At 43.7% G+C, this 26178-nt stretch overlaps 1 protein-coding gene across 1 annotated transcript in view; it reads left to right on the forward strand.

Annotated features, from left to right (window-relative positions):
• Nucleotides 1-26178, forward strand: part of PPP1R1B (protein phosphatase 1 regulatory inhibitor subunit 1B) — a 350422-nt gene that overhangs the window by 182427 nt on the left and 141817 nt on the right. Inside the window, exon 3 of the mRNA XM_082272381.1 lies at nucleotides 2791-2813. Within this exon, the coding sequence (XP_082128507.1) occupies nucleotides 2791-2813 (23 nt within the window). The remainder of the gene's footprint in view (nucleotides 1-2790; nucleotides 2814-26178) is intronic.

The following is a 26178-nucleotide window of genomic DNA, read 5'->3' on the forward strand; positions in this document are numbered from 1 at the left end:
GATCAAAGGGTTACAAGTGTCCCTAGGGGGTGCTTTCTAACTGTGTGCGGGATGGGCTTGCTGCATGAACACAGAGACCTGTGTTACTATATAAGAGGAACACAGGATCACTGTGTTCATTACAGACAGAACAGCGGTCTGCCATGTTTACAACGGCAGACCACTGTTCTGTCTCCACAAGGAGCGATCACGGTTTCCTGGCTGACATCGCGGCAGCTGTACCTGCTGATTGGCCTCCCCTGTGGCATGCGTGCCCCTACTAGCGGTCCTGCGAAGCAGGGTAAAGGTACATAATTTTGCGGGACAAAGCTGACTTGCCGCAGTAAAACTACGTTGGCTGGCCAGCAAGCGGCTAAGGCGGGATATGATCAACATCTATAAATACATAAGGGGTCCACATAGTGATTTTGGTGTTGAGTTATTCACTTTAAGGTTATTGCAGAGGACAAGGGGGCACTCTTTATGTCTAGAGGAAAAGAGATTTTGTCTCCAAATATGGAAAAGTTCCTTCACAGTAAGAGCTTTGAAAATGTGGTATAGACTCCCTCCAGAGGTGGTTCTGGCTAGCTCAGTAGATTGCTTTAAAAAAGGCCTGGATTCTTTCCTAGGTGTACATAATATAACTGGATACTAATATGTATCAAGGGAATATCCAATTGTCTCTGGGGGGGGGGGGGGAATCAGGAAGGAAATCTTTCCCCCTGCTGTGACAAATTGGATCATGCTTCGCTTTGGTTTTTGCCTTCCTCTGGATCAACTGTGGGTATAGGATTGTGTATATGGGATTGTATGGTTGTCTGTCTTTTCTTTTTTTGTTTTTTTTTTTATTTTATATTGGTTGAGCTATATGGACTTGTGTCTTTTTTTCAACCTAACTATGTAATGAAGCAAGGAAATGGAGGAAACAGAACGAGTGTGGGAACAACATAAAATAGAGGAATCCATGCAGATGTGAAGGGAATAAATTGGGAGGGGGTGCAGGAAAGAAGCGGTGAAGGATTGAAATGGAAGCCTAAGGACAGATATGAGGACAGAACTAAGTGGAGGGATTGAATTAAAGTGTACTAGCAGCCAGAACAAATGTGGTGAGCGGATAAAATGCAGTGGACAGTCAAGATGTAGTGAAGGTATAAAATAGAGGAATCAGGACTGCTGTGGCGAGGTGGTAAAAATGGAGAGGACAGGACAGATATGTTGGGAGTATGATATGAAGGAATCAAAAGCAAAGTGTGAGCTGCTGAATGGAGAGGTCAGGAGAGATGTAGTGAGGGTATGAAATGGAGGAATCAGGACAGGTGTGGTAAGGTGGTGAAATGTGGAGGACAAGAGAGATAAGTAAGGGTATGGAATGCAGGAATCAGGACAGGTGTGGAGGGAACATATGGAGCACAATACAGGTGTGGTGAGTAAGTAAAATGAAGGGTAGGGGACAAGTATAGAGTATAAATGCAATAGAAAGGGTGATATAGATGTGGTGAAGAACATAAGGGTAATCAAATGGAAGGTAGGGGACAAATATTTTTAAGGGAATAAAATATAAGGAATTGTACAGATATGGCGAGAAGTTGAAATAGATGAGATAGGACATATTTGATGAGGTAATAAAATGGAAGGAAAATAAAAGTGTAGCGCTAATCTTATAGGCATATAGCAGAAATGCAAGTCCATGTAATAAAGAAAGTCCACAACATGAGAGTGTCCAATCCACAAATAGATGTAAGAAGCCAGAAGAACCACCACCGAGCCCAGAAGACTCACTGCCTCTTGGGGGATCTTCATTACAAAGGTCTTAAACAGCATTCAGGTTAATAGTCAAACGACTCTTCCACTATGATGACAAGTGAAATCTCCTCCAAGGGTAAGTGGCTGCACATTTCTCCTCTGTTGATGAACACTCATGGATCTCTGCAGTCTCCTGATATCTCCGCCCTCATCCAGCCCCCTCCAGCTCTGCAGCTCGCCCAAGGGCGGAGATATCAGGAGACTGCAGAGATCCATGAGTGTTCATCAACAGAGGAGAAATGTGCAGCCACTTACCCTTGGAGGAGATTTCACTTGTCATCATAGTGGAAGAGTCGTTTGACTATTAACCTGAATGCTGTTTAAGACCTTTGTAATGAAGGTCCCCGTTTTCTGGTAAGAGGCAGTGTGTCTTCTGGGCTCGGTGGCGGTTCTTCTGGCTTCTCACATCTATTTGTGGATTGGACACTCTCATGTTGTGGACTTTCTTTATTACATGGACTTGCATTTCTGCTATATGCCTATAAGATTAGCGCTACACTTTTTTTTTCCTTTTATTGTTGATTGATTCCTAGAATCAAGATCTTTGTCAGCTGCTTTTCGCCTATTTCTTATATGATTGTGATTTTAATGGTTTCAGCGCAGCAATATCCCTGTATATAATAAAATGGAAGGAAAGGACAAATGTGGTAAGGGAATACAATGGAGGGAATGGTGCTTATTTTCTAAAGCTGGAGAGGGCAAAATTAGTCACAATTCTGCAGAGAAACCTATCAGCTTCCAGGTTTTATTGCTAAAGCCTAAATAAACAAGCTGAGGTTAGAAGCTGATTGGTTTCTCTGCGAAATTGTGACAAATGTTTCCCTCTCTAGCTTCAGTAAAAAATCCCATTGGGACAGAATTGGTGTGGGTATGAAATAGATGCAACAAGACAGATATGAGAAGAGAATAAAATGATATGCTACGGGAAAGATAATAGAGGGCAGAATACAAATGTGATATGGGAGTTTTTGATATCATTGTTTTGTTTTTGTTTTTCTATTCTTATAGATGATGACCCCACATTATGCCAGGTTAGTAATACATTTTGTTTTAAATTTCCTAATGCAAAGCATAGAGAAACAAATACTCAAATATCTCATTCCAAACATCAACTAACTACAGAAGCTTTAATTATCTTGTACACACAATCTTTCCATTTTTTAATACATACAGTATATACTTTTTAGAATGGGGCATTTAAAGTAAGATAAGCCAAAAAATTGTTTCTAGTTTTTCTAGTAAAGATTAGGGAAGGATTAAAACTCAAAACAGATTTGTGATATCCAGAGCTTCGTTAAGGATTTATGCCTCGTACACACGCATCGATAGTTGGCCGTGAATTTTCGGCCAACGTCCGATCGGCCGATTTTCGGTTTGTTAGTATGATGCTTTCGACAACCGACTCCGACTTTTCGGCCGAACAAAATCTGGTGTGCAGGCTATAACATTTTTGTTGGCCGTCAACAGAATGGCCGATTTTCCGTCAGTCAGTACAGATTTTCGGCAGACAAAAATCTGATGAGCAAGATTGGGCATGCTCAGAGAAGAAAAAACACACGGAAAGTAAACCAGAACATGACATCACTTCTGAAGTTGGTTTTTGTTGGCCGAGAAAATTTGTGTGCAGTCTAGAGCACATTTCAACCAACACAACAACAGTGGACAAAAGACGGCCGATCGGTCAGCCGATAATCGTTGCGTGTGTACGAGGCATTACTCTCATCCACCCTATCCTGGTAACAACAGATTCACTAGACAGAAAATGAGGGGAAACCTGCAACAGGGACACAGACAGACATAAATATCTGGCTGGGGTTCTAGCCTTCCACCTAATCCACTTAAAGGCTAGGTTCACCTTTTCCAGAAAATAGCCTATGCAAAAACTCATACAGCTTTGTTAAATGCTCATTAATTTTATTGTTTTACCTGTAGGCCGTTTGGGTCCTCTCCAAAGCCTGGTTAAAAACACTCCTAGTTAGCAACACCCACATCCTGACTTATTGTTAAGATGTGAAAATCGTTGGATGCTCACTCCCAGCATTGCATGAGTGAAAACCAATGGTTTTCATGTCCTAGCAACAAGGCAGCATGTGGGGGTTGCTAACTAGGAGATTTTTGTTCAGGCTTCTGAGGGGACCCAAACCACCTACAAGTAAAACAATAACATTAATGATCATCTCACAAAGCTACAAAGATTTTTTTTTTTTTTTAACACAAAAAAAGGCAAACAGTTAGTAGTGATCATGTAAGAAACACAAATGGAGAATAAAATCTCTGTAGGCATTATAAAGTCATATGACCCACAAACTATGACAGAACCAAAGAACAACACTAACAGATATAGGTAGCAGTTAACAAAAAAGAAAGAAATCGTAACCTATATAAAGTGCAGGGGGGCTCATGAGGAAAGTATACATACCAGAGGTACAATTAAATGTTTCAGTAGGAGATAAGATGGTTAAATGTGACAGAAAAAAAGGTAATGAGGCACCATATTCAGACTGGTCCCAGATTTCCCAAATGTTATTAAATTGCAGAATAGCATCATTAATAGTGGCAGTTAGGTATTCCATTCTCCAGATTTTGGCTAATAATTGTAAGAATCGGAGATGGGACAGTGGATCAGTTGACAGCCAACATAGAGGGATGGCTCTTTTAGCAGCCAGAAGGATATAGGAAGACAATTGTTTAACGGGTTTTGCAACACCACAGAAGGGAAGGCCCAATAAATAATGGGCAGGGTACAGAGGGAAAAACAGATCTAACACCCCTTGAAATATCATCAAGTCAGTCCAAAAAGGGCATATTCAGGGACATTGCCAAAAAATATTAAAATGGGAACCCACTTCCAGACCACAGCACCAACACAGTGCTGAAAGAGAGGAATCCTGGTGATGTACAACCTCTGGAGTCTTTTGCCAGAACATCAATATTTTAAGAGCGGGAGAGGGGGAGTGGTTCAGCGGTGATGTGAGCAAGCGCACATGACTTACTTGTACTCCTACATCCCATCCTCCCCAGCCCTCCCACTGATCCTATCCACCCCTCAGCACTGCCATTGACCCCCCCCCCTAGCACTGCCACTGATCCCATCCCCCCTATCGCTGCCACTGATCACACCCTCCCCTCCCCCAGCCACCAATTGGTGAGCGGTAATGATGTGCAGTAACCTCTAGCAACCAATCAACAAGCAGAAATTGTGTTTTGTAACTTCTAGAAACTAATCAGTGGGTGGTAATGATGCGCTGTAACCCCTGGCAAGCAATTGCTGCCTGATCCGCTGCATAAACTGATTTTGAGTGTAGCTGTTATTTATTGTATGTCTCAGAGCAGGTGAAGAGCGAAATTGCATGTGAGCAAGGGTCAGGGGGGCCCCAAGAAAATGTATGCCCAGGGTCCAATCAGTATTAAAGATGGCCCTAGAGAAAGCGAATATCTAAAATGTCTGGTTTAGTAATATCATTTTAAGTGGGATATGGGAAGGGTGGGAGAGAATGGGGGGGGGGGGGAAGTGTTAAAAGAAGTTATTGAGTTTTCATTATTGCTTTTGTATGTGATTTTTTGTTTATTGAAGGAAAACAATATAAATATAAGAATAAAAAAAATATTTTAAGAGTGATCTCTTTCTGCACCACATACTTAGAAGACTTAAAGCTAAAAGTCCAGATTTTTCCCAAAGTTGTGGGGGGATAGATCGCTGGTGTAAATGTGTCCATTTACACATATAGGAAAAAGTATCCCCTGTGGGAGGAATTGCTTTGTGAAGAGTGCAGTAAATAGAGGACGTCAGGATTATGGGCCTACCAGAGAGGGCTGAAGGCTAGAATCCTGGGGACTTTGTTGAATCCTGGTTCAAATCCCTGTTTTCTGATGCTTTTCATCTGCCTTTGCTGTGGAGAGGACCCAAAGGGTTCCAGCCAAACCTCCTTCACCTGGTGCCATACTTAGACCTCTCCCTGCCTGACTACTAAATTGCAAAGACTGGGATCTAATCCTCCGAAAGGCAAGACCGTAGGGCCCTATTCAATATGGGAATATTGTGTAATTCTTTTCCTGATTCCTCGTTTGTTTTGCAAAAACATAGAGCAACGTTCACTGACATCTAGAAGAAATATTGTCTATTCAATGGCCCATCCAGCTCGTCTGAGGATGGTAAAGTTCTCTTCTTTACAACCCCTGATTCTGCGCAAGATTGGCTGTGCACTAAAGGGTGCCCTCTATAAGTACTCTAGTATTCATTGATTTGATCTCATTCAGCACACATGCTTGTATCATCAATACATTCACCTCACGTGATAATGACTTGATTTTCCTCCTAAGCCACTTACCTTGCTGTTGTTCATAAAAACAGACTCCTGTGTACTTATTGTTACAACCTTTACAGTATATACCCTGGAGTTGCAGACTTGCTTCCCAATGATACTGCTAACCTATGCATCAGCATAAATTCGGGTATAACATCCTGAAATTGCATACTGACTCAGGCACTTGCATGTCATTTATAACTAAGATTTCTTCTAGCTGATCCTTGCTGTACTGCCCTTATGTTTAAAGCGGAGTTCCGGACACAAAATCATGCCTGTAGATTTTATGGCATCCGCTTCCTTATCCTTACCTGAGCAAGAATTGGATATTCCCGGCTCTTTTTTTTGCTTACTTACCTTATTAGAGAGGATAATATACTCACCTTACCATCCACTTCCGCCTTCCTCGGCCGCGGCCTGTGCCGTCACTTCCGCTTTGCAATGATTCCTGGGAGCTGAACGTCATCGCTCCCAGGAATCAATGCGCCTGCACCGGCCCCGACGTCAGTTCCAGTGTAGGCGCGTCTTACCTTGCTAAACAGCTTCTGGGCATGCCCAGAAGCTGTGCAGGGATGACGCTGCAGACCCGGAAGTGATGGCGGGGCCGGCGCAGTGCATCGTGGGACCAAAGAGGACAAAAGAGGATGCAGAAGAAGATCGCGCTGGCTTCAAGCTGCCCACACCTGAGATGGCAGCACTGGAGAAGAAATTTTAAAAGTAAATATTTCTTCTAAAAGGTAAGTGCGAACAGGGACAGATCTGAGGCTATCCATTGTGGAATGTACTAGCCCTGACTGTCCCGGGGGTATGTTCATTGAAATTTTTTTTCTGTGGCCGGAACTCCGCTTTAAGAGGGAGTTTGAAATGCAGCTGTACCCACAAATTGCCTTCACATATGTGCCTACTGTGTGCAGGCAATGCCCCGTTGAATACTGTTTTTTATTTTTAAGGGCAAATATTTTTGCTCATTGTAAATAGTTGTGCTCATTGAGTACAGAGCGCTCCCAGGTGTTTACTACCATATTACGTTCTATAGCTCAAATTATCTGTCTCCAAGAGACGCACTTAGTAAAAGATACCCTTGATTATCTCCATAAACCCTGGATACAATGGTCTTTACATTCATGTTACACTACATACTCTAGGGCAGTCTCTATTTTGATACACCACTCAGTCCCATGGGAATGCTGCCAAGAGAATACTGATCAGAATGGGTGATATGTGTTTGTGCGTGCAGACACGTGCTTTGCCGTTTGTTACTTTGGGGTTTATAACTCCCCCCTAGCTACCCTGCAAGTTTTTAGGGAGTTATGGTGTTTGCGGCCTCTTACCCTGAGGCTAATCTACTGTGTATGGGAGATTTTAACCTTTTGTTGGACCCAGTCATGGATAGATATGGAGAACAAACCTACACTATAGAACCTCTAATACAGGGATCCTCAAACTACGGCCCTCCAGCTGTTGCAGAACTACACATCCCATGAGGCATTGTAAAACTCTGACATTCACAGACATGACTAGGCTTGATAGGAATTGTAGTTCCCGAACAACTGGAGGGCCATCGTTTGAAGGCCCCTGCTCTAATACATCTAGCACTTAATAGAGGTTGATATACATAGATTTGCATGTCATGTAAAAAAGCATTATTTCCAATGAAGGCTATTCTTATATATCATCATGGACATATGAAGCGCAGTGACCAATGAAGCACAGTAATACCATGATCATTAAACCAGGTATTGTAACTTTAGGCAGTGTGGAAAGGTACCAAGTCCTGCTGGAAAATGAAATCAGCATCAATCAATCAAGCTGGTCAGAGGAGGGAAGCATGAAGTGCTCTAGAATTTCCTGACTTTGGACTTGATAAAACACAGTAGACCAACACAAACAGATGACATGGCTCCCGAAATCATCACTGACTGTGGAAAATGTTGCATTTCATTTGGAAATCAGGGTCCCAGAGTCTGGAAGAAAAGCGGAGAGGTACAGAATCCAAGTTGCATGAGTCCAGTGTGAACTCCCCTGACCTAAACCCCATAGAGAATCTGTGGGGTATTGTCAAGAAGAAGATGAGAGACACCAGACCCAACGATGCAGGTGACCTCAAAAACATTATCAAAGAACCCTGGGCTTCCATAACACCTCAACAGTGCCACAGGCTGATTGCCCCCATGCCATGCCACATTGATGCAGTAACTCATGCAAAAGGAGCTCTGACTAAGTATTAAGTGCATACTATACCGTACATGGACATACTTTTCAGCAAGCTAACATTTCTGTATTAAAAATCCTTTTTCTCTAGCGCTCATCGACAGACGTAGTCCTCGGTGATACACCACCTTCGGGTTATGTTACCTCCGCAGGAGCAGGACTAGACAGGAAATTAAAAAGCTCTGGCCACACCCTAGGGGCAGTCCCAGAGGGTATATCCTCTCTCTCTCTGCCTCAGCAAATCAGTTATTTTCTGTCTAGTTAGGAGTAAGGACCTAGATACCTTGCTGGGATCTTAGGTCCTGGCAAGAAATTTTTTTCTAAAAGGATTTTTGGACAGCTTTTTTTCTCCAGTGTTCCTGTGAGATCTTCAAGCAAGAAAGCTGAACTGGGCGACGGGCTGGATGTTGAGATCCGGTGGTCACCCCAGTTCAGCCTACGAGCGCGTGCAGGCCATAGCTCCGCGCTGAGTCGGCCGCGACAAAGTCCCATTAAAGGACTGAACCCGCGAGTTAAACGTCTCGCTGAAACGCCAAAGACCATGAGTCACGGCGTCTGTATCGGTCGACAGCCCTCCCGCCCCGGTGGAGAGGGGTACTGTCAGGAGTTGGTGCCCGCCTGGTTCCGGTATGGTGAGTAGTATGTTCCCCCTGTTTTCCCTGACGGGTTTTGTGGTGAACGCGGGCCCCTCTCTGTATGGTAAGAAAGAGTTTCTTTCTATCCTATAACATGTCACAAATCCTCCTACTTTGAGTGTGATTTTATGTGTGCAAAAGCCAGGAGGCTTGGTTTGGGAGCTAACAATCTATTGTATACATGTTTTAAAGATGTAATCTGTGGCATTCTGGGAATCTTATGGGTTAAGTATAAGCTACCTACCAGTCAGAAGCCATGGACATGTAGACTGCCTTCCAAGTCAGATCTCCAGCTAATAGCAGGCCTCCCGAACGGCCATGCGGTCCGCCAGGGCCGGTACCGCCAAACACGCCAGATCCCCAGGCAGAGAGAGTGTTGTGTGCCTGCAGCACACCGCTAGTCAGCACAGGCCGCCGCCATTTTTTTTGCTGGATCGCACGAGCCGCCATTTTGGCGTAGCCTCGTGTCTCCAGCATGGGGGCGGCCATGTTTTAGGTGATTCTACACCTCGTGGAGCTTGGGGGAGGCGCCGGAAGGCGTACAGAGGGGCGGAGCCGCCTCCTTTCTTCCTGGGCAGCCAGCCAAAAGACTTCCTATTTGTCTAAGACAGCGCTGTAAGCTGTTGCAGTTCAACTCTGAACATCAAGTGGTGAGCCTGGGGGTCTATCTCTCTCTCTCTCGATCGATAGGGATCCCTAGCAGGTAACACTAAGGGGTTTTTTGTGGCGCTGAGGGTCAAAAAAAAAAAAAAAAAAAAAGGTTTTTTCTTTACTTTGAATTATATCATCCAGGAAGTAACTGGAGTTATTATGGACCCTGCCACACAGATTCCCCCACCTGTTTCCCTCGAGGGGACCTCGGGACCCGCCGGTGTACAGAGTATAGAGTCATTTACAGCAATTTTGGAGTCTATGGTGGCTCGGGTGGAGGCGGCCTGTCAGGGACGGGGGTCAAGGAAGCGACCCCCGCCTACCCCTATACCATCTGACACCTCTGACTCTGATTCAGAGATGGTCACTGCAGTTGCAGGTTCCTCTGCAAGGGCTGCTATCCCAGGTAAAGCCCCCTCAGACAGTGAAGAGGACGCTTCTTCTCCTGCTATAATTCAGGAAGAAGCATTGGTGGACGCACTAGTTGTGGCAGTGCAAGAAACCTTAAAACTTGAGGCTTTACCGGCAGAGGCAACTGAAACAGAGAGGCCTTTTGGGACTAATAAGCCCATCAAGACGGCGAAGGCTTTTCCTGTACCTAAATGTTTTGGAAATCAGATTAAAGGAGAATGGGAACATTCTAAACGTACCTTTACTATTTCCAAGCGTATTGCTAGACGCTATCCGTTTGAGGAATCCATCATTAAGAAATGGACGGTACCACCAGTCGTGGATCCGCCTATTTCCAGGCTGAATAAAGCCACGGTTATTCCAGTGGAGGACACTTCGTCCTTTAAGGATCCGGTGGATCGAAAGATAGAAGCGGAGTCCCGCACTATCTTTTCTCTGATAGGGTCAGCATTTAGACCAGTAATTGTTATTGGTCTAGTTTCCCAGACACTTACAGAATGGGCGAAGATGGTACGCCAAGATCTTAGGGGAAAAGATATTCCCCAGGAGACATCTGATTTGATAGAACAGATCATACAAGGGCTACGGTTTATCTGTGACGCAGCCTTGGACACTACTCCCTTGTTAGGGCATGCATCTAAGTTAGCAGTGATCCTCAGACGTGTGCTGTGGTTAAAATGCTGGTCAGCTGACCTAGGTTCCAAAAAGACTTTGACCAATCTCCCTTTCCAGGGGAATCGTCTATTTGGAGCCAACCTAGATGAAATCATTAAGGATGCCACCGGGGGCAAGAGTACTTTTTTGCCACAGGCTGCAAAAGCTAAGGAACCTCGCAACAAGCGAGGACCTTTCTTTACCGCCCATAAAGGACGCCCGGCTGGTACTTCCGGGAAAGGCAAGACTCCTCCAGGAGGGTTCAAGAAGGGCTGGTCGGACAAACAGAGGACCAACCCAGCCAAACCCGAAGTAAAGGAGTACACAGCCTGAAGGTGCGCCCCCACCCAATTTCAGGGTGGGGGGACGTTTTCACCGGTATTCAGGACATTAGATCGAGCATCAACCACTACTACCGGTGCGATTCTTCCCTTCCAACATTTAAGTACAGGAAGCGGTAGTTACCGTTCCCTGTATAGATCTTTTCCTTTACCTTTTCCTAAGATTAGTCCCGATACCTCACAGGAATCGGATCTGATTGACCAGATAGGCCAAGTAGCCTCTAGTCGGGTGACTTCGGTCCCTGAGGTTCAACCAGAAAAGATCACCTTGCCTGATAACTATCAGGTATCTGATAAATGTGTGGGAACAGAAAACGACCAGACTTTCTCGGATGGTCGGGGCCAGATACCTCTAGGGACGCCTGGTTCAGATCCAATCAGCGCCAGTGGTCCTAGAAATTCTAGGCTGGCCTCTTCAAGCCGGCCTGGCCGACTTGGACAGGTTAGTCGCAGACGTTCCGTGGGAACTTCGTCTCAGGGAGTGTCTGTAGTCTCAAGGACCTATTTACCTTCGTGCTTTACAGTCGCTGGTTTTAATGGCCTGGCCATTGAGACCCAAGTACTGAAGGACAGAGGTTTGTCTACTTCTGTCATTCCTACCCTTATTAAAGCAAGGAAAGCGACTTCCAGCAAAGTCTATTATCACACATGGAAGACTTATATTGCGTGGTGCGAATCTTTAGGATTTCCTCCACGTACCTATTCGGTGTCTCGAATATTGGCCTTTTTGCAACAAGGGGTTGAGCAGAAGCTAGCCTTGAGCACCATCAAGGGTCAAGTTTCAGCATTAGCAATCTTCTTTCAGAAACCTTTAGCTACCAAATCCTTGGTGCGGAATTTCATCCAGGGGGTGCGGCACCTGGCTCCTCCAGTCCGCGCGCCCTTACCGCCCTGGGATCTTAATTTGGTTTTGTCGGTTCTACAGAAACCTCCCTTTGAAAACATCAGGGAGATTCCCTTGCTTACTTTATCCCAGAAGGTGGTCTTCTTGGTGGCTATTACTTCTGCTCGCAGGGTGTCAGAACTGGCTGCATTATCATGCCAGTCTCCATACCTAGTCATTCATAGGGATAAGGTAGTACTTCATCCTAAGCCATCTTTTCTTCCTAAGGTGGTTTCAGATTTTCATCTGAATGAAGATATTGTACTACCTTCCTTGTGTCCTCAGCCCAAGCATCATCGGGAACATGCGTTGCATTCCTTGGATGTGGTTCGGGCAATCAGGGTATACCTGAAAGCTACGGAATCATTCCGTAAGACGGATTCACTTTTTGTGATCACGGATGGCCCCAGAAAGGGTTTGCCTGCATCTGCCGCGACCATTGCCAAATGGATTAGACAAACGGTGGTACAGGCTTATTCTATTAAGGGTCAGAGTTCTCCGTTCCCTGTTAGGGCGCACTCCACTCGAGCGCTCAGTACTTCCTGGGCCTTTCGCCATCAGGCGTCAGTGGTCCAGGTATGTAAGGCGGCCACTTGGTCGTCGGTACATACCTTTACTAAATTCTATAAAATTGATGTGACGGCATCGGCGGATGCCTCATTTGGCCGCAAGGTTTTGCAGGCTGCAATTTGAGGAGACCGGTGGTCTACCTCGAGGGTTTTTTTCTGTTTGAAAAATTTTTTTGTTGAGTCTCATCATTAAGGATGAGCATTGTAAACTTCTAGTTGGCACCGGTTGGGCCTTCTAGATTGGGATTTGATTTCCATTTTCCCACCCCTCAGTCGTGATACTGCTCTGGGACGTCCCGAAGGTGGTGTATCACCGAGGACTACGTCTGTCGATGAGCGCTAGAGAAAAATGGATTTTTGTAAAATCTTACCGTAAAATCCTTTTCTCTTAGCTCATCGACAGACGTAGTCCCCGCCCCTCTGTTTTGGAGTTGGGTTGGGTTAAATTCTCTAAGCACTGCTTTTTCACATAACTGATTTGCTGAGGCAGAGAGAGAGAGGATATACCCTCTGGGACTGCCCCTAGGGTGTGGCCAGAGCTTTTTAATTTCCTGTCTAGTCCTGCTCCTGCGGAGGTAACATAACCCGAAGGTGGTGTATCACCGAGGACTACGTCTGTCGATGAGCTAAGAGAAAAGGATTTTACGGTAAGATTTTACAAAAATCCATTTTTTTTTCTGGTCTTATGTAAATTTTCTGAGATACAGAATTTTGTATTTTCACTAGCTGTAAGCAATAATCATCAAAATTAAAAGAAAGAAATGCTTGAAATATATCTCTCTGTGTAATGCTTCTATATAAAATATTCAAGTTTCACTTTTTGAATTACATTACTGAAATAAATAAACTTTTTGATGATATTCTAATTTTATGAGATGCACCTGTAAAGTGCATCTGAAAAGTATTCACAGCGCTTAACTTTTTCCACATTTTGGTATGTTACAGCCTTATTCCAAAATTAATTAAATTAATTATTTAATTAAAGATTCTACAAGCAATACCCCATAATAACAACATGAAAGAAGTTAGTTTGAAATCTTTGCAAATTTATTACAAATAAAAAAACAAAAAAACCCACATGTACATGTATTCACAGCCTTTGCTGAACTTTGTACTTTGTTAAAGCACCTTTGGCACCAATTACAGCCTAAAATCTTTTTTGAGTATGACACTACAAGCTTGGCACACCTATTTTTGGACAGTTTCTCCCATTGTTCTTTGCAGGACCTCTCAAGCTCCATCAGGTTGGATGTGGAGCGTCGGCGCACAGCCATTTTTTGGACCTTTGCACAGATTTTCTAACAAGTTCAAGTCTGGGCTTTGGCTGGGCCACTCAAGAACATTCACAGAGTTGTCCCATAGCCACTCCTTTGTTATCTTGGCTGTGTGCTTAGGGTTGTTGTCCTATTGGAAGATGAACCTTTGCCCCGGTCTGAGGTCCAGAGCGCTCTGGAGCAGGTTTTCATCAAGGATATCTCTGTACATTGCTGCATTCATCTTTCCCTCGATTCTGACTAATATCTCCCTGTTCCTGCCTGCCGCTGAAACATATACCCACAGCATGGTGCTGTCACTACCATGCTTCACTGTAGGGAAGGTATGGCCAGGTGATGAGCGGTGCCTGATTTTCTCTAGCTATGATGCTTGCCATTTAGGCCAAAGAGTTCAATCTTTGTTTCATTAGTAAAAACAAAGAAATCGCCCACGCTAAAATAAATAATAATATAGTAAAAAGCTGCTGACACTATAATCCTGGTCAAGGAACATCAAAATATTAACACACAAATGCAGCGCTTAAGACCTCTTAAAAGTCCAATATGCAAATGAAAAACAATATTCCAAAAAAGAGTCCATACATGTGCAAAAATGCATGCAGGAGAAGTGTTGAGAAGAATCCGCCACCAGAGTTCCCATTGACCCTTACCCCAAAAGATGGACTACTTGTGCAAGAAAGCTTAGGCATATCTTACTCCAACTCTCCACTGCTATTGCATCATGGATCTTCAATAAAATGGCATATACCACCATATATACAGTGGGGATCGAAAGTTTGGCCACCCCAGGTAAAAATTTGTATTAATGTGCATAAAGAAGCCAAGAAAAGATGAAAAAATCTCCAAAAGGCATCAAATTACAGATTAGACATTCTTATAATATGTCAACAAAAGTTAGATTGTATTTCCATCATTTACACTTTCAAAATAACAGAAAACAAAAAAATGGCGTCTGCAAAAGTTTGGGCATCCTGCAGAGTTAAAATCTTGTACTGCCCCCTTTGGCAAGTATCACAGCTTGTAAACGCTTTTTGTAGCCAGCCAAGAGTCTTTCAATTCTTGTTTGAGGTATCTTTGCCCATTCTTCCTTACAAAAGTCTTCCAGTTCTTTGAGATTTCGGGGCTGTCTGTCACGCACTGCTCTTTTAAGGTCTATCCATAGATTTTCAATTATGTTGAGGTCACGAGATTGTGAAGGCCATGGCAAAAGCTTCAGTTTACGCCTCTTTAATTAATCCCCCATGGATTTCGAGGTGTGTTTAGAATCATTATCCATTTGTAGAAGCCATCCTCTCTTTAACTTCAGCTTTTTCACAGATGGCATCAAGTTACCAACCAAAATTTGCTGAAATTTTTTTGAATCCATTTTTCCTTCTACTCGTGATATGTTCCCTGTTCCACTGGCTGCAATACAACCCCAAAGCATGATTGATCCACCCCCATGCTTAACAGTTGGACAGAGGTTCTTTTCATTAAATTCTGTGCCCCTTCTCCAAACGTACCTTTGCTCATTCCGGCCAAAAAGTAAAATTTTAACCTCATCGGTCCACAGAACTTGTTTCCAAAATGCATCAGGCTTGTCTATATGTTCATTTGCAAAGTTCAAACGCTGATTTTTGGGGTGAGGACGTAGAAGAGGTTTTCTTCTGATGACTCGTCCATGAAGACCATATTTGTATTATAAGTATCTCTTTATAGTGGAATAGTGTACCACAACTCCAGTGTCTGCCAGATCTTTCTGGAGGGATTGTGCAGTCAAACGTGGGTTTTGAATTGTTTTTCTCACAATCCTGTGAGCTGTTCTGTCTGATATTTTTCTTGGTCTTCCAGATCTTGCTTTAACTTCCACTGTTCCTGATGACTGCCATTTCTTAATAATATTCCAAACAGAGGATATTGACATCTGAAAACGCTTTGCTATCTAATTATAGCCTTCTCCAGCTTTGTGAACGTCAACTATTTTCAGTTTCAGTTTTCTAGACAACTGCCTAGAAGATCTCATGGTGCTGATTGTTGGGGCAAGGTCAGATGAGTCTGGGCATTTAAAACCTGTGAGATTGACATCACCTGGTCTTCTCAGACGATGATTGAGAACAATCCATGACACTGGCAGGTCTCAGCCTTGCAAAGGGGGCAGTGCATGCTATAAATTCTGCAGGGTGCCCAAACTTTTGAACACACCATTTTTTTGTTTTCTGTAATTTTAAAAGTGTCAATAATGGAAATAAAATCTAACTTTTGTTGACATATTATAAGAATGTCTAATCTGTAATTTGATGCCTTTTGGAGATTTTTCCATCTTTCCTTGGCTTCTTTATGCACATTAAAGCGGAGTTCCGGGCACAGAAAACATTTTTCACTGAACATACCCCCGGGACAGTCAGGGCTAGTACATTCCACAATGGCTAGCCTCTGATCTGTCCCGGTTCGCACTTACCTGCAAGATGAAATACTTACTTATAAAATTTCTTCCACAGCGTTGCCATCTCTCTTGTGGGCAGCTGAAGCCGGCGCGGTCCTCTTCTGCATCTTCTTCCGTGTCCTCTTCTCCCAGAATGTGCCTGCACCGGCCCCTCTCGTCACTTCCGGTGCGGCGCCGCATTCCTCCACAGCTTCTGGGCTGTTTAGCAGGGGAATGCGGCGTCGCCCCGAAGTGACGAGCGGGGCTGGTGCCGGCGCATTGATTTCTGGGATCGATGACGTTCAGCTCCCAGGAATCATCGCGAGACAGGAAGTGACGGCGGAGCCGCGGCACTGAGGTAGGAAGTACACTGAGGTGAGTATTTTCGATCTTCAATTACAAAGTGAGTAAAAAAAAAAAAGAACCTAACTATCCAATTCCTTTTCAGGTGATGGAGAACTAGCGGACGGGCACAAAAAAAAAGATCGATTTTGTGCCCGGAACTCCGCTTTAATACAAATTTTTACCTGGGGTGCCCAAACTTTCGATCCCCACTGTAGACTCTCATGGTTGATATATGTGAGGATAAGCAGAAAAGATCCTCTCTGCACAGTATTATGCATAAGTAAATATTTATTGGTAAGATCCAAAATACTCACAAACAGAAGCATAAAAATCGCATGTAAGTCAGGAGCGTGGCGAAGCCCAGATGACGTCTGCTTATGATGAAACGCGTTGGAAAGAGCTAGGTCACGTGACGTCGCTACGCTGGTTAGTTGGCTATACTGTTGGATGGAAACATCGGCTATCATATGAGGACTTTCTAAGACATTATTGTTTTATGTGGAACTTCCTTTAGCCCAAGACTTTGTGCATATGCTTTGAGTCCAGCTATTACATTCCCAATACATAAAACAGTTTTCTTTTTTCTTTTTCTTTTTTTTTCACACGGAACACCTGTTTAGTGTTCTTACCTACAAACTACCATCTTGCTCATCTCTGCTCTTTGCAGTGAATTATCATAATTACCAATTTGTTTCTCTTCCTTTTTGCCTGTCAACGGTCCCCTTGGTTTTTATCTAGGTGCTTTCCCCTCTTTTGGCTCTTCTCCATGCTCAGGGGATTCAAGTTGTGGAGTATCTGGAAGATCTCCTGTCAATAAAACAGTCCTACCAATTCCTGATAGCCAGCAGACAGTGCAGACTCTGCAGAGCTTCAGCTGGATCTTAAATCTGAGGAAGTCATGTCGAAACCCATCACACAAATTGAAGTACCAGGGCCTAACAATAGACATGGCCCTGACATGGTGAAGACCAAAACCAACAGGTGAGGAAAAAAGGCAGGCAGGCTTTCACTGTCATCTGTGTCTGGATGTGGGGTAATTGGCTCTCCATCTGAATTTGTTTCAAATCTTTTGCCATAGGTAGGGGAAGCCATATGTGAATCTTCTGGCATCCAGATTCAAAAACAAACTGGACATTTGTCACCAGGGACCCTAAGGCATTTGCAATGGATGTTTTGGCAAGGCTGTGGGGTCTGCTCTGGCTAATCAAGATGGGTGGCATTCTGATGATTCTCAAGGTACTGAATTGACCCAGGAAGGTTCTCCATTGTCCCCTTTTGATAGTCCATATCTTCTGTCCTAAGGGCCAGTGTTCTATCCTGCTTCTCAGTTTCTGGCTTCAATAGCAAGGCTGCTGAAGCCATAGTCTTGGGAATTAGGGGCCTATCAGATTCATTCATCCATACCCTCCTAAAAGCTAACAAATCACCTACTTAAAAAGTCTAATATCATTGCTGGAAGTTCTGTTATGCATGGGGGTCTAGGCACTTTCATCCCAGAAAATACTCCTTGGGACATATTCTGCCATTTCTCAGTTCTGGTCTAGATCAGTATATGGCCCTTTGTACCATCAAAGGAGAAAATCTCACCCTTTCTGTTCCAGATACATTTGTCCTCTTACTCTTTGGGTTAAGGCCTTTGTTCAGGGTGTAACACACATCTCCCCATCTGTGCACTCTCTTGTGTCCCCTTGGGACCTTAATCTGGTTCTCTCAGCTCCTCAGAAGCCACCTTTTGAACATATTAGGAATATTCCCTTGTCTGCAAGGATGATGGAAGGACACAGGTGCCAGGGAGCTGGAACTGAAGACTAGAACTTAGCTGTGCTGGTATCAGACAAGCAGAATAATATGGGGTAGGGCATCCAGAACACACCAAGTTCAGTTATGAGAGGAGGGTTAAAGCGGAGTTCCACCCTCAAAAATAACTTTTCCCCATCCGCTTGCTCTAAATTACCGGAAAAAGAATTGGATAATTAAAATTATTTTTTTTTTATTCACTTACCTTGTTTTTAAAGAAAATATACTTACCTTCCTTCCTTTTCCTCCCTCTGCGGACATGGCAGCCGCCGTCACTTCCTGCTTGCATTGACTCCTGGGAGATGAGCGTCATTGCTCCCAGGAGTCAATGCGCCTGCACAGGCCCTGCTCGTCACTTCCGGTGCAGTCGCGTCATTCCTTGCTAAACAGCTTCTGTGCAGGGATGACGCGCCTGCACCAGAAGTGACAACCAGGGCCGGTGCAGGGCATTCTGGGACTCCAACATCACCGAAGAGGACGCTCCGGCTTCAGCTGCCCACACCTGAGATGGCAGCATTGGACAAGACATTTTCAAGGGAAGTATTTCTTCTAAAAGGTAAATGAAATAAGGGACAGTTCAGAGGCTATCGTTGCTTAAATGCACTAGCCCTGACAGTCCCGGGGGTATTTTTATCTAAAAAAAAAATTTCAGGCTGGAACTCCGCTTTAAGTCCAACGAGAATGATGCCAACTCATGGACTTATCTCTAGAATTTACAATTTTTATTTTTACTTAGGAGCAGAAGTACAGCTATTGGTATGTTCTGGCCTCAGCTCCTGAAGCTGCAGACTCATATGTTGCCACTCCACCAGCCCTTCCTCTCCTCCTGCCCAATTACAGAGTGCTTTGTACTACGTGAACCTATTCACAAAATATAAAGTCTTCTATGAATGGGCCACAGAGGGGATGGGCAGGCAGATTGGCTGAATATGAGCAGAGGTGCTGCTGTATAAGAGAGCAGCGCCTTTTCTGTTAGAGAGTCTGGGATAATAGTGATAGTTGTACTCTTGGTGCTCAGTAAATCAATAATTATTGTCTACAAATGGGAGTACCCAATCACGTGCAAGGAAAATAAAGAAAACAGCATTTTTGCTTGCACATGATTGGATGATGGAAGTAAAGAGAGCTTCTGCTCATTTACTAAGCTCTGGAGCAACTGTACTTGCAAAGGGGAACTGCATTTTGCAAAGTGCACAGTCTTTTTGCCTTTAGTAAATCAACCCCAAAGAGTCTTCAGGTATTAATCAAAGTTCCAGAATGCACGATGGAGCCTCAGATGATGCACTATGGAGCCTCAAATGATGAATTGGCTGCAACCTTAGCCATATTCATAGGTGCTCTGTGGTCAAGAGGAGGTTGTTTTAGCCTGTGGGGTCCCACAGAAAGCTAGTCTCAAATTCCAGTGCAAACACCTCCCTCGCATGCCAATAGGTGCTCATTTCAGAAAGCCATGAGCATAGAAAGCTGGATCTTAAAGGCATTTCAAAGCCTGTGCAATCATATATCCATAATTCAAGTCCATATATTCTATATGATCAAGTTGAAGCTAAGGTTTGTATTCCACATGGTATCCCTACATTGACATAGTCTATATTGGATCATAAAGGGTTTAGACTCTGTGTATACTCCCAGGCATATATGGTAAAATACCTATAGTCTGGGTGCATACAGTCCATATGATCAAACCAAAGCTCTTGCTTTTAATCCATATAGCATAACTTGACTCAGCTACAGATATAAATAATATTCCATGCAAATATACTATATGTATAAATATATATATTGTATACTTATCACTCCATATTGGATCACCGATTAGGAGGTGGGCTGTAAGCCTGCCTGGTTTTGCAGGATTTTGACTGGCTGCTTCAGAGGCATACAAATATTATATTAAAATATTTAAAAAATTGTATACTTACCTGTTCTGAGCAATGGCATTGCACAGAGCAGTCTGGAACTTCCTCTTCTGAGATCCCGCACCGATGCTCTTGGCTCCTCCTCTTTTTGTGTACTACCATGGGAAGCCGTATCCTATGGTGGCACTTCCTTGAGCTTGCTCCTGAGCCAGACTGTGTGCATCCATTGACAAACACAGCATGGTTCAGCCATTCTCCCCACTCCCTCCTCACAGGATTGGATTGACAGCAGCAGGATCCAGTGAACCTGTGAGGAGAGTGAGAGAGACCAGCACCGCTGCAGACAGGCACAGCCCTGGATGGAGATAGGACTCAGGTTGATATAAAGGGAAGTAATAGGGCATTTCCTGCAAGTAAAAAATGCCCACTAGTTGTATTGCCCTAAGTTAAAGCATGTCTAGCCTTTACAACTACCTTAATCCACCTCGGATTGGGCAGGTGTGGAAAGTGGGGTCCCCCAAGGTTCTGTCCTGGGATCAATTAATTTATTCATAAATGATCTAGAGGAGGGGATATCTAGCACAATCTCGGTATTTGCGGATGATACTAAACTAAGCATGCCAATATCTTCGATGCAGGGTGTGGAAACCTTACAAGCGGACCTGAACAAACTAATGGGGTGGGCAACTACATGGCAGATGAGGTTTAATGTTGAAAAATGTAAAGTAATGCACTTGGGCATCAGAAACACAAAAACAAGCTACTCACTAGGGGGGTAACCTCTAGGTGAATCTAAGATGGAAAAGGACCCGGGGGTCCTAGTGGATAACAGGCTTGGCAGTGGCATGCAATGCCAAACCGCTGCAAGCAAAGCCAACAGAATACTGGCATGTATAAAGGATTCACTCCAGAAATAAAGAGATTATTCTTCCACTCTACAAGACTCTGGTCAGGCCATATCTGGAGTATTCCGTCCAATTCTGGGCACCGGTCCTCAGGACGGATGTGCTGGAACTGGAAAGAGTCCAGAGAAGGACAACAAAAATAATTAGAGGAATGGAGGACATCAGCTATTAGGAAAGACTACAAGCACTGAACTTATTCTCTCTGGAGAAGAGACGCTTGAGGGGGGATATGATATCAATGTACAAACACTGTACTGGTGATGACCCTAGCATAAGGAACAAACTATTCAGAGAAAGGAAATACAATAAGACACGTGGCCACTCACTAATACTAGAGGAAAAATGGTTTAACCTTAAAATACTTAAGGGGTTCTTTACTGTCAGAGCAGTAAGGACATGGAATTCTCTTCCACAAGCAGTAGTATCAGCAGGGACAATCAATAGCTTAACCACTTTAGCCCTGGAAGATTTGGCTGCTCAATGACAAGGCCCTATTTTGCGATTCAGCACTGCGTGACTTTATTGGACAATTGCGTGGTCGTGCGACGCTGTACCCAAATTAAATAGACATCCTTTTTTCCCCACAAACAGAGCTTTCTTTTAGTGGTATTTGATCACCTGTGCGATTTTTTTTTTTTTTTTCTTTTTTTGCGCTATAAACAAAAAAGAGTAACAATTTTGAAAAAATAATATTTTTCACATTTTTTTATATGAAATTCTCTCAAAAAAATGTAAAAATCAACTTTTTTAACATTTTAGGCCAATTTGTTTTCTGCTACATATTTTTGGCAAAAAAATTGCAATAAGCATATTTTGATTGGTTTGTGCAAAAGTTATTGCGTTTACTAACTACGGGAAAGATTTATGTCATTTTTATTGTTTTTTTTTTTTTTTTTATTGTAATGGCGGCGATCTGCGATTTTTTTTTTTTTTTGCGGTACTGCGACATTGCGGTGGACAGATCAGACCCCTGACTGACATTTTTGACACTTTTGGGAGTACCAGTGACATCACTACAGTAATCAGTGCTATAAATATGCACTGTTACTGTAAAAATGACACTGGCAGGGAAGGGGTTAACTTTATTGGTGATCAAGGGGTTAAGTGTGTCCCTAGGGAGCGTGATTCTAACTGTCAAGGGGCGTGGCTAGTGAAGTATCCAAAGAGACATGCGATCCTATATAGCAGGATTGCATAGCCTCTGTGCTCACTTCAGGGAGAATGACAGACGGCTGTGTTTAAATCAGCCGTCTGTCTTTCTCCCTCTCCTGAGGGAGATCGCGAGTGGCCAGTGGCCATCTGAGCCGCCGGTCACAAGCGCTGGCTCCCCAGGGAACGAGCGGGGGTGGGAGCGCGCTGGTGGCGGCGCACGCTCGCCCCCTACAGACTTGTGGGCGAGCGACGTAAGGCTACGTCACTTTGCCTGTAAGCTGCTGAGTGCCGTAGTAAATTTACGTTAAGTGGTCGGCAAGTGGTTAAAAAACCTATTAGATGGGCACCTTAAAGACCACAACATACAGGGGTATACAATGTACGGTTAAAATCAAACACACACACACATCATAGGTTGAACTGGATGGACTGATATCTTTTTTCAACCTCACAAACTATGTAACTTAAAGTGATTGTAAACTCCTGTTTTTTTTTTTAATTAAAAATACAAAACATGTTATAATTACCACCTCTGTTGCAGTGGATTTGCACAGATACTCCTCTTCTTGGGTCTTCAGCTCTCCTGGCCCCTCCCTCCTGTTGAGTGCCCCCACAGCAAGCAGCTTACTATGGGGCACACGAGCCGAGTCACAGCTCCCTGTGTCTGTTCAGACACGGAGCTGTGGCCCAACCTCACCCCCTTTCTATTCTCATTGGCTGACTGACTTTCAATGACAGCAGCAGGAGCCAATGATGCCATGCTGCTGTCTCAGCCAATGAGGAGGGGAGTCCCAGAGGGCCGAGACATTCCTACAATATCGTGGAGCTGCTGCACGTAGAAGGCTTTTTATCTTAATGCATAGAATGCATTAGGATAAAAAAAACCTTCTGCCTTTACAACCACTTTAAGTTCTACCAGTGGGATGTTCACTTGTTCAGGTGCCCCGATGACCTGATGGCAGTTTTGGGCAGATGTTGCTCCCTGAGTCTGTGGAGCTTTTTTTGACCTGTTCTGTTATGCAGGCCTGTTGGCGTTGCTCCTTAGTAGGACTGCTTTTGTATCCCCCAGTGGTAATGATTAAAGAACCTGTCTCTTGTATGGTATTTCTAGGAAATAGGATTTTGATTTGCCAGTAAAATTATTTCTTTGAGTACATGGGTTAATTTCCTCTTTTCTAAATGCACCTGAAAGCACCTGGTGTGAACAAGCCCTTAAAGCTGTACTGCAGTGAGAAAATTAATGACTTTTTTTGCTCTTGTTTTCAATTGCTCTTGTTTTTTTTCTAGGTTGTCGTTGCTCTTATTTGCTTTTAAATAGTTGTAATAGCTCAAGGTTTTTTTGCATTCTATGCATGAAGGTAAAAAACCTTCTCCATGCAGAAGCCCCCCCCCCCCCCAATACTTATCTGAGTCCAATCTTCCTCCGGCGCTGTGCATTAGAGCCTCAGCTCTCCTGGGACTCTCCCTCCTCATTGGCTGAAACAGAAGCGGAGCCATTGACTCCCACTGCTGTCAATCACAGCCAGTGAGCCAATGAGGAGAGAGATGGGCAAGGCTGAGCTGCCACTCTGTGTGTGAATGGACACGCAGAGCAGTGGCTCAGGAGTGAGACTGCCTGGGTGTCCCATAGCAATCTGCACAGGGCAGGTAAGTATGAGATTTTTAATATTTGAATTAATTTGAAAAATCCAAAGCTTTCATATCACTTTAAATAAATCATTGTGCTTGAAAGTGATCGTATTCTTTATTGGTTTGCCATCTCACTGAGAAGATCACTAAAGTTATCCATATTCTCCACCATAAAGATATTGAATTACGATGCAAATGTGCCCTTTCCCCTGCAATGTAAGGGTTAATGGCTCATTTTGCCCATAGGTTATTATTATTATTATACAGGATTTACAGTGCCTTGCGAAAGTATTCGACCCCCTTGAACTTTGCGACCTTTTGCCACATTTCAGGCTTCAAACATAAAGATATAAAACTGTAATTTTTTGTGAAGAATCAACAAGTGGGACACAATCATGAAGTGGAACGAAATTTATTGGATATTTCAAACTTTGTTAACAAATAAAAAACTGAAAAATTGGGCGTGCAAAATTATTCAGCCCCTTTACTTTCCGTGCAGCAAACTCTCTCCAGAAGTTCAGTGAGGATCTCTGATTGATCCAATGTTGACCTAAATGACTAATGATGATAAATAGAATCCACCTGTGTGTAATCAAGTCTCCGTATAAATGCACCTGCACTGTGATAGTCTCAGAGGTCCGTTTAAAGTGGTAGTATCACGATTTTTTTAACTTTTAACTACAGGAAAGCCTATGATAAGGCTTACCTGTAGGTACAATTAATATCTCCTAAACCAGCACGGTTTAGGAGATATTTGCAGTGCATGCAGCCGCTCGCACGAGCGGCGCATGCGCTCTGAAGGTCCGGTGGACCTTCAGCTTCCCTTGCTGGCAGCTTGCCGGAAAATTTCTCCCGCGCGCATGCGCGGGAGTGACGTCATCGCGGCTCCGGCCAATCACAGCGCCGTAGCCGCCGAACCCGGAAGAGACGCCGTGGGATCATGTCAGCGCCTGCAGCGGTGTCCGGGGGTCCGTGACGGGGCTTCGTTCTAAGGTAAGTAATTCATAATGAGCTAGTATGCGATGCATACTAGCTCATTATGCCTTTGTCTTGCAGGGTTTGTTTTTTTTTTCCTGGGTTTACAACCGCTTTAAAATGCAGAGAGCATCATGAAGAACAAGGAACACACCAGTTAGGTCCGAGATACTGTTGTGGAGAAGTTTAAAGCCGGATTTGGGTACAAAAAGATTTCCCAAGCTTTAAACATCCCAAGGAGCACTGTGCAAGTCATAATATTGAAATGGAAGGAGTATCAGACCACTGCAAATCTACGAAGACCTGGCCGTCCCTCTAAACTTTCAGCTCATACAAGGAGAAGACTGATCAGAGAAGCAGCCAAGAGGCCCATGATCACTCTGGATGAACTGCAGAGATCTACAGCTGAGGTGGGAGACTCTGTCCATAGGACAACAATCAGTCGTATACTGCACAATTCTGGCCTTTATGGAAGAGTGGCAAGAAGAAAGCCATTTCTTAAAGATATCCATAAAAAGTGTTGTTTAAAGTTTGCCACAAGCCACCTGGGAGACGCACCAAACATTTGGAAGAAGGTGCTCTGGTCAGATGAAACCAAAATCTAACTTTTTGGCAACAATGCAAAACGTTATGTTTGGCGTAAAAGCAACACAGCTCATCACCCTGAACACACCATCCCCACTGTCAAACATGGTGGTGGCAGCATCATTGTTTTGGCCTGCTTTTCTTCAGCAGGGACAGGGAAGATGGTTAAAATTGATGGGAAGAGGAATGGAGCCAAATACAGGACCATTCTGGAAGAAAACCTGATGGAGTCTTCCAACAAGACAATGATCCAAAACATAAAGCAAAATCTACAATGGAATGGTTCACAAATAAAAATATCCAGGTCTTAGAATGGCCAAGTCAAAGTCCAGACCTGAATCCAATCGAGAATCCGTGGAAAGAACTGAAAACTGCTGTTCACAAACTCTCTCCATCCAGCCTCACTGAGCTGTTTTGCAAGGAGGAATGGGCAAAAATTTCAGTCTCTCGATGTGCAAAACTGATAGAGACATACCCCAAGCTACTTACAGCTGTAATCGCAGCAAAAGATGGCGCTACAAAGTATTAAATTAAGGGGGCTGAATAATTTTGCACGCCCAATTTTTCATTTTTTTTATTTGTTAAAAAAGTTTGAAATATCTAACCAATTTCATTCCACTTCATGATTGTGTCCCACTTGTTGATTCTTCAAAAAAAAAAAAAAAATTACAGTTTTATATCTTTGTTTGAAGCCTGAAATGTGGCAAAAGGTCAAAAAGTTCAAGGGGGCCGAATACTTTCGCAAGGCACTGTATATAGTGTCAACAATTTGCGCAGCGGGTAAGGAATAAGGTGAAATAATTTGCTCTTTTTTCGCA

The sequence above is a fragment of the Pelophylax lessonae genome, assembly GCF_965119305.1.
Source record: "Pelophylax lessonae genome assembly, chromosome: 11".
Lineage (NCBI taxonomy): Eukaryota > Metazoa > Chordata > Amphibia > Anura > Ranidae > Pelophylax > Pelophylax lessonae.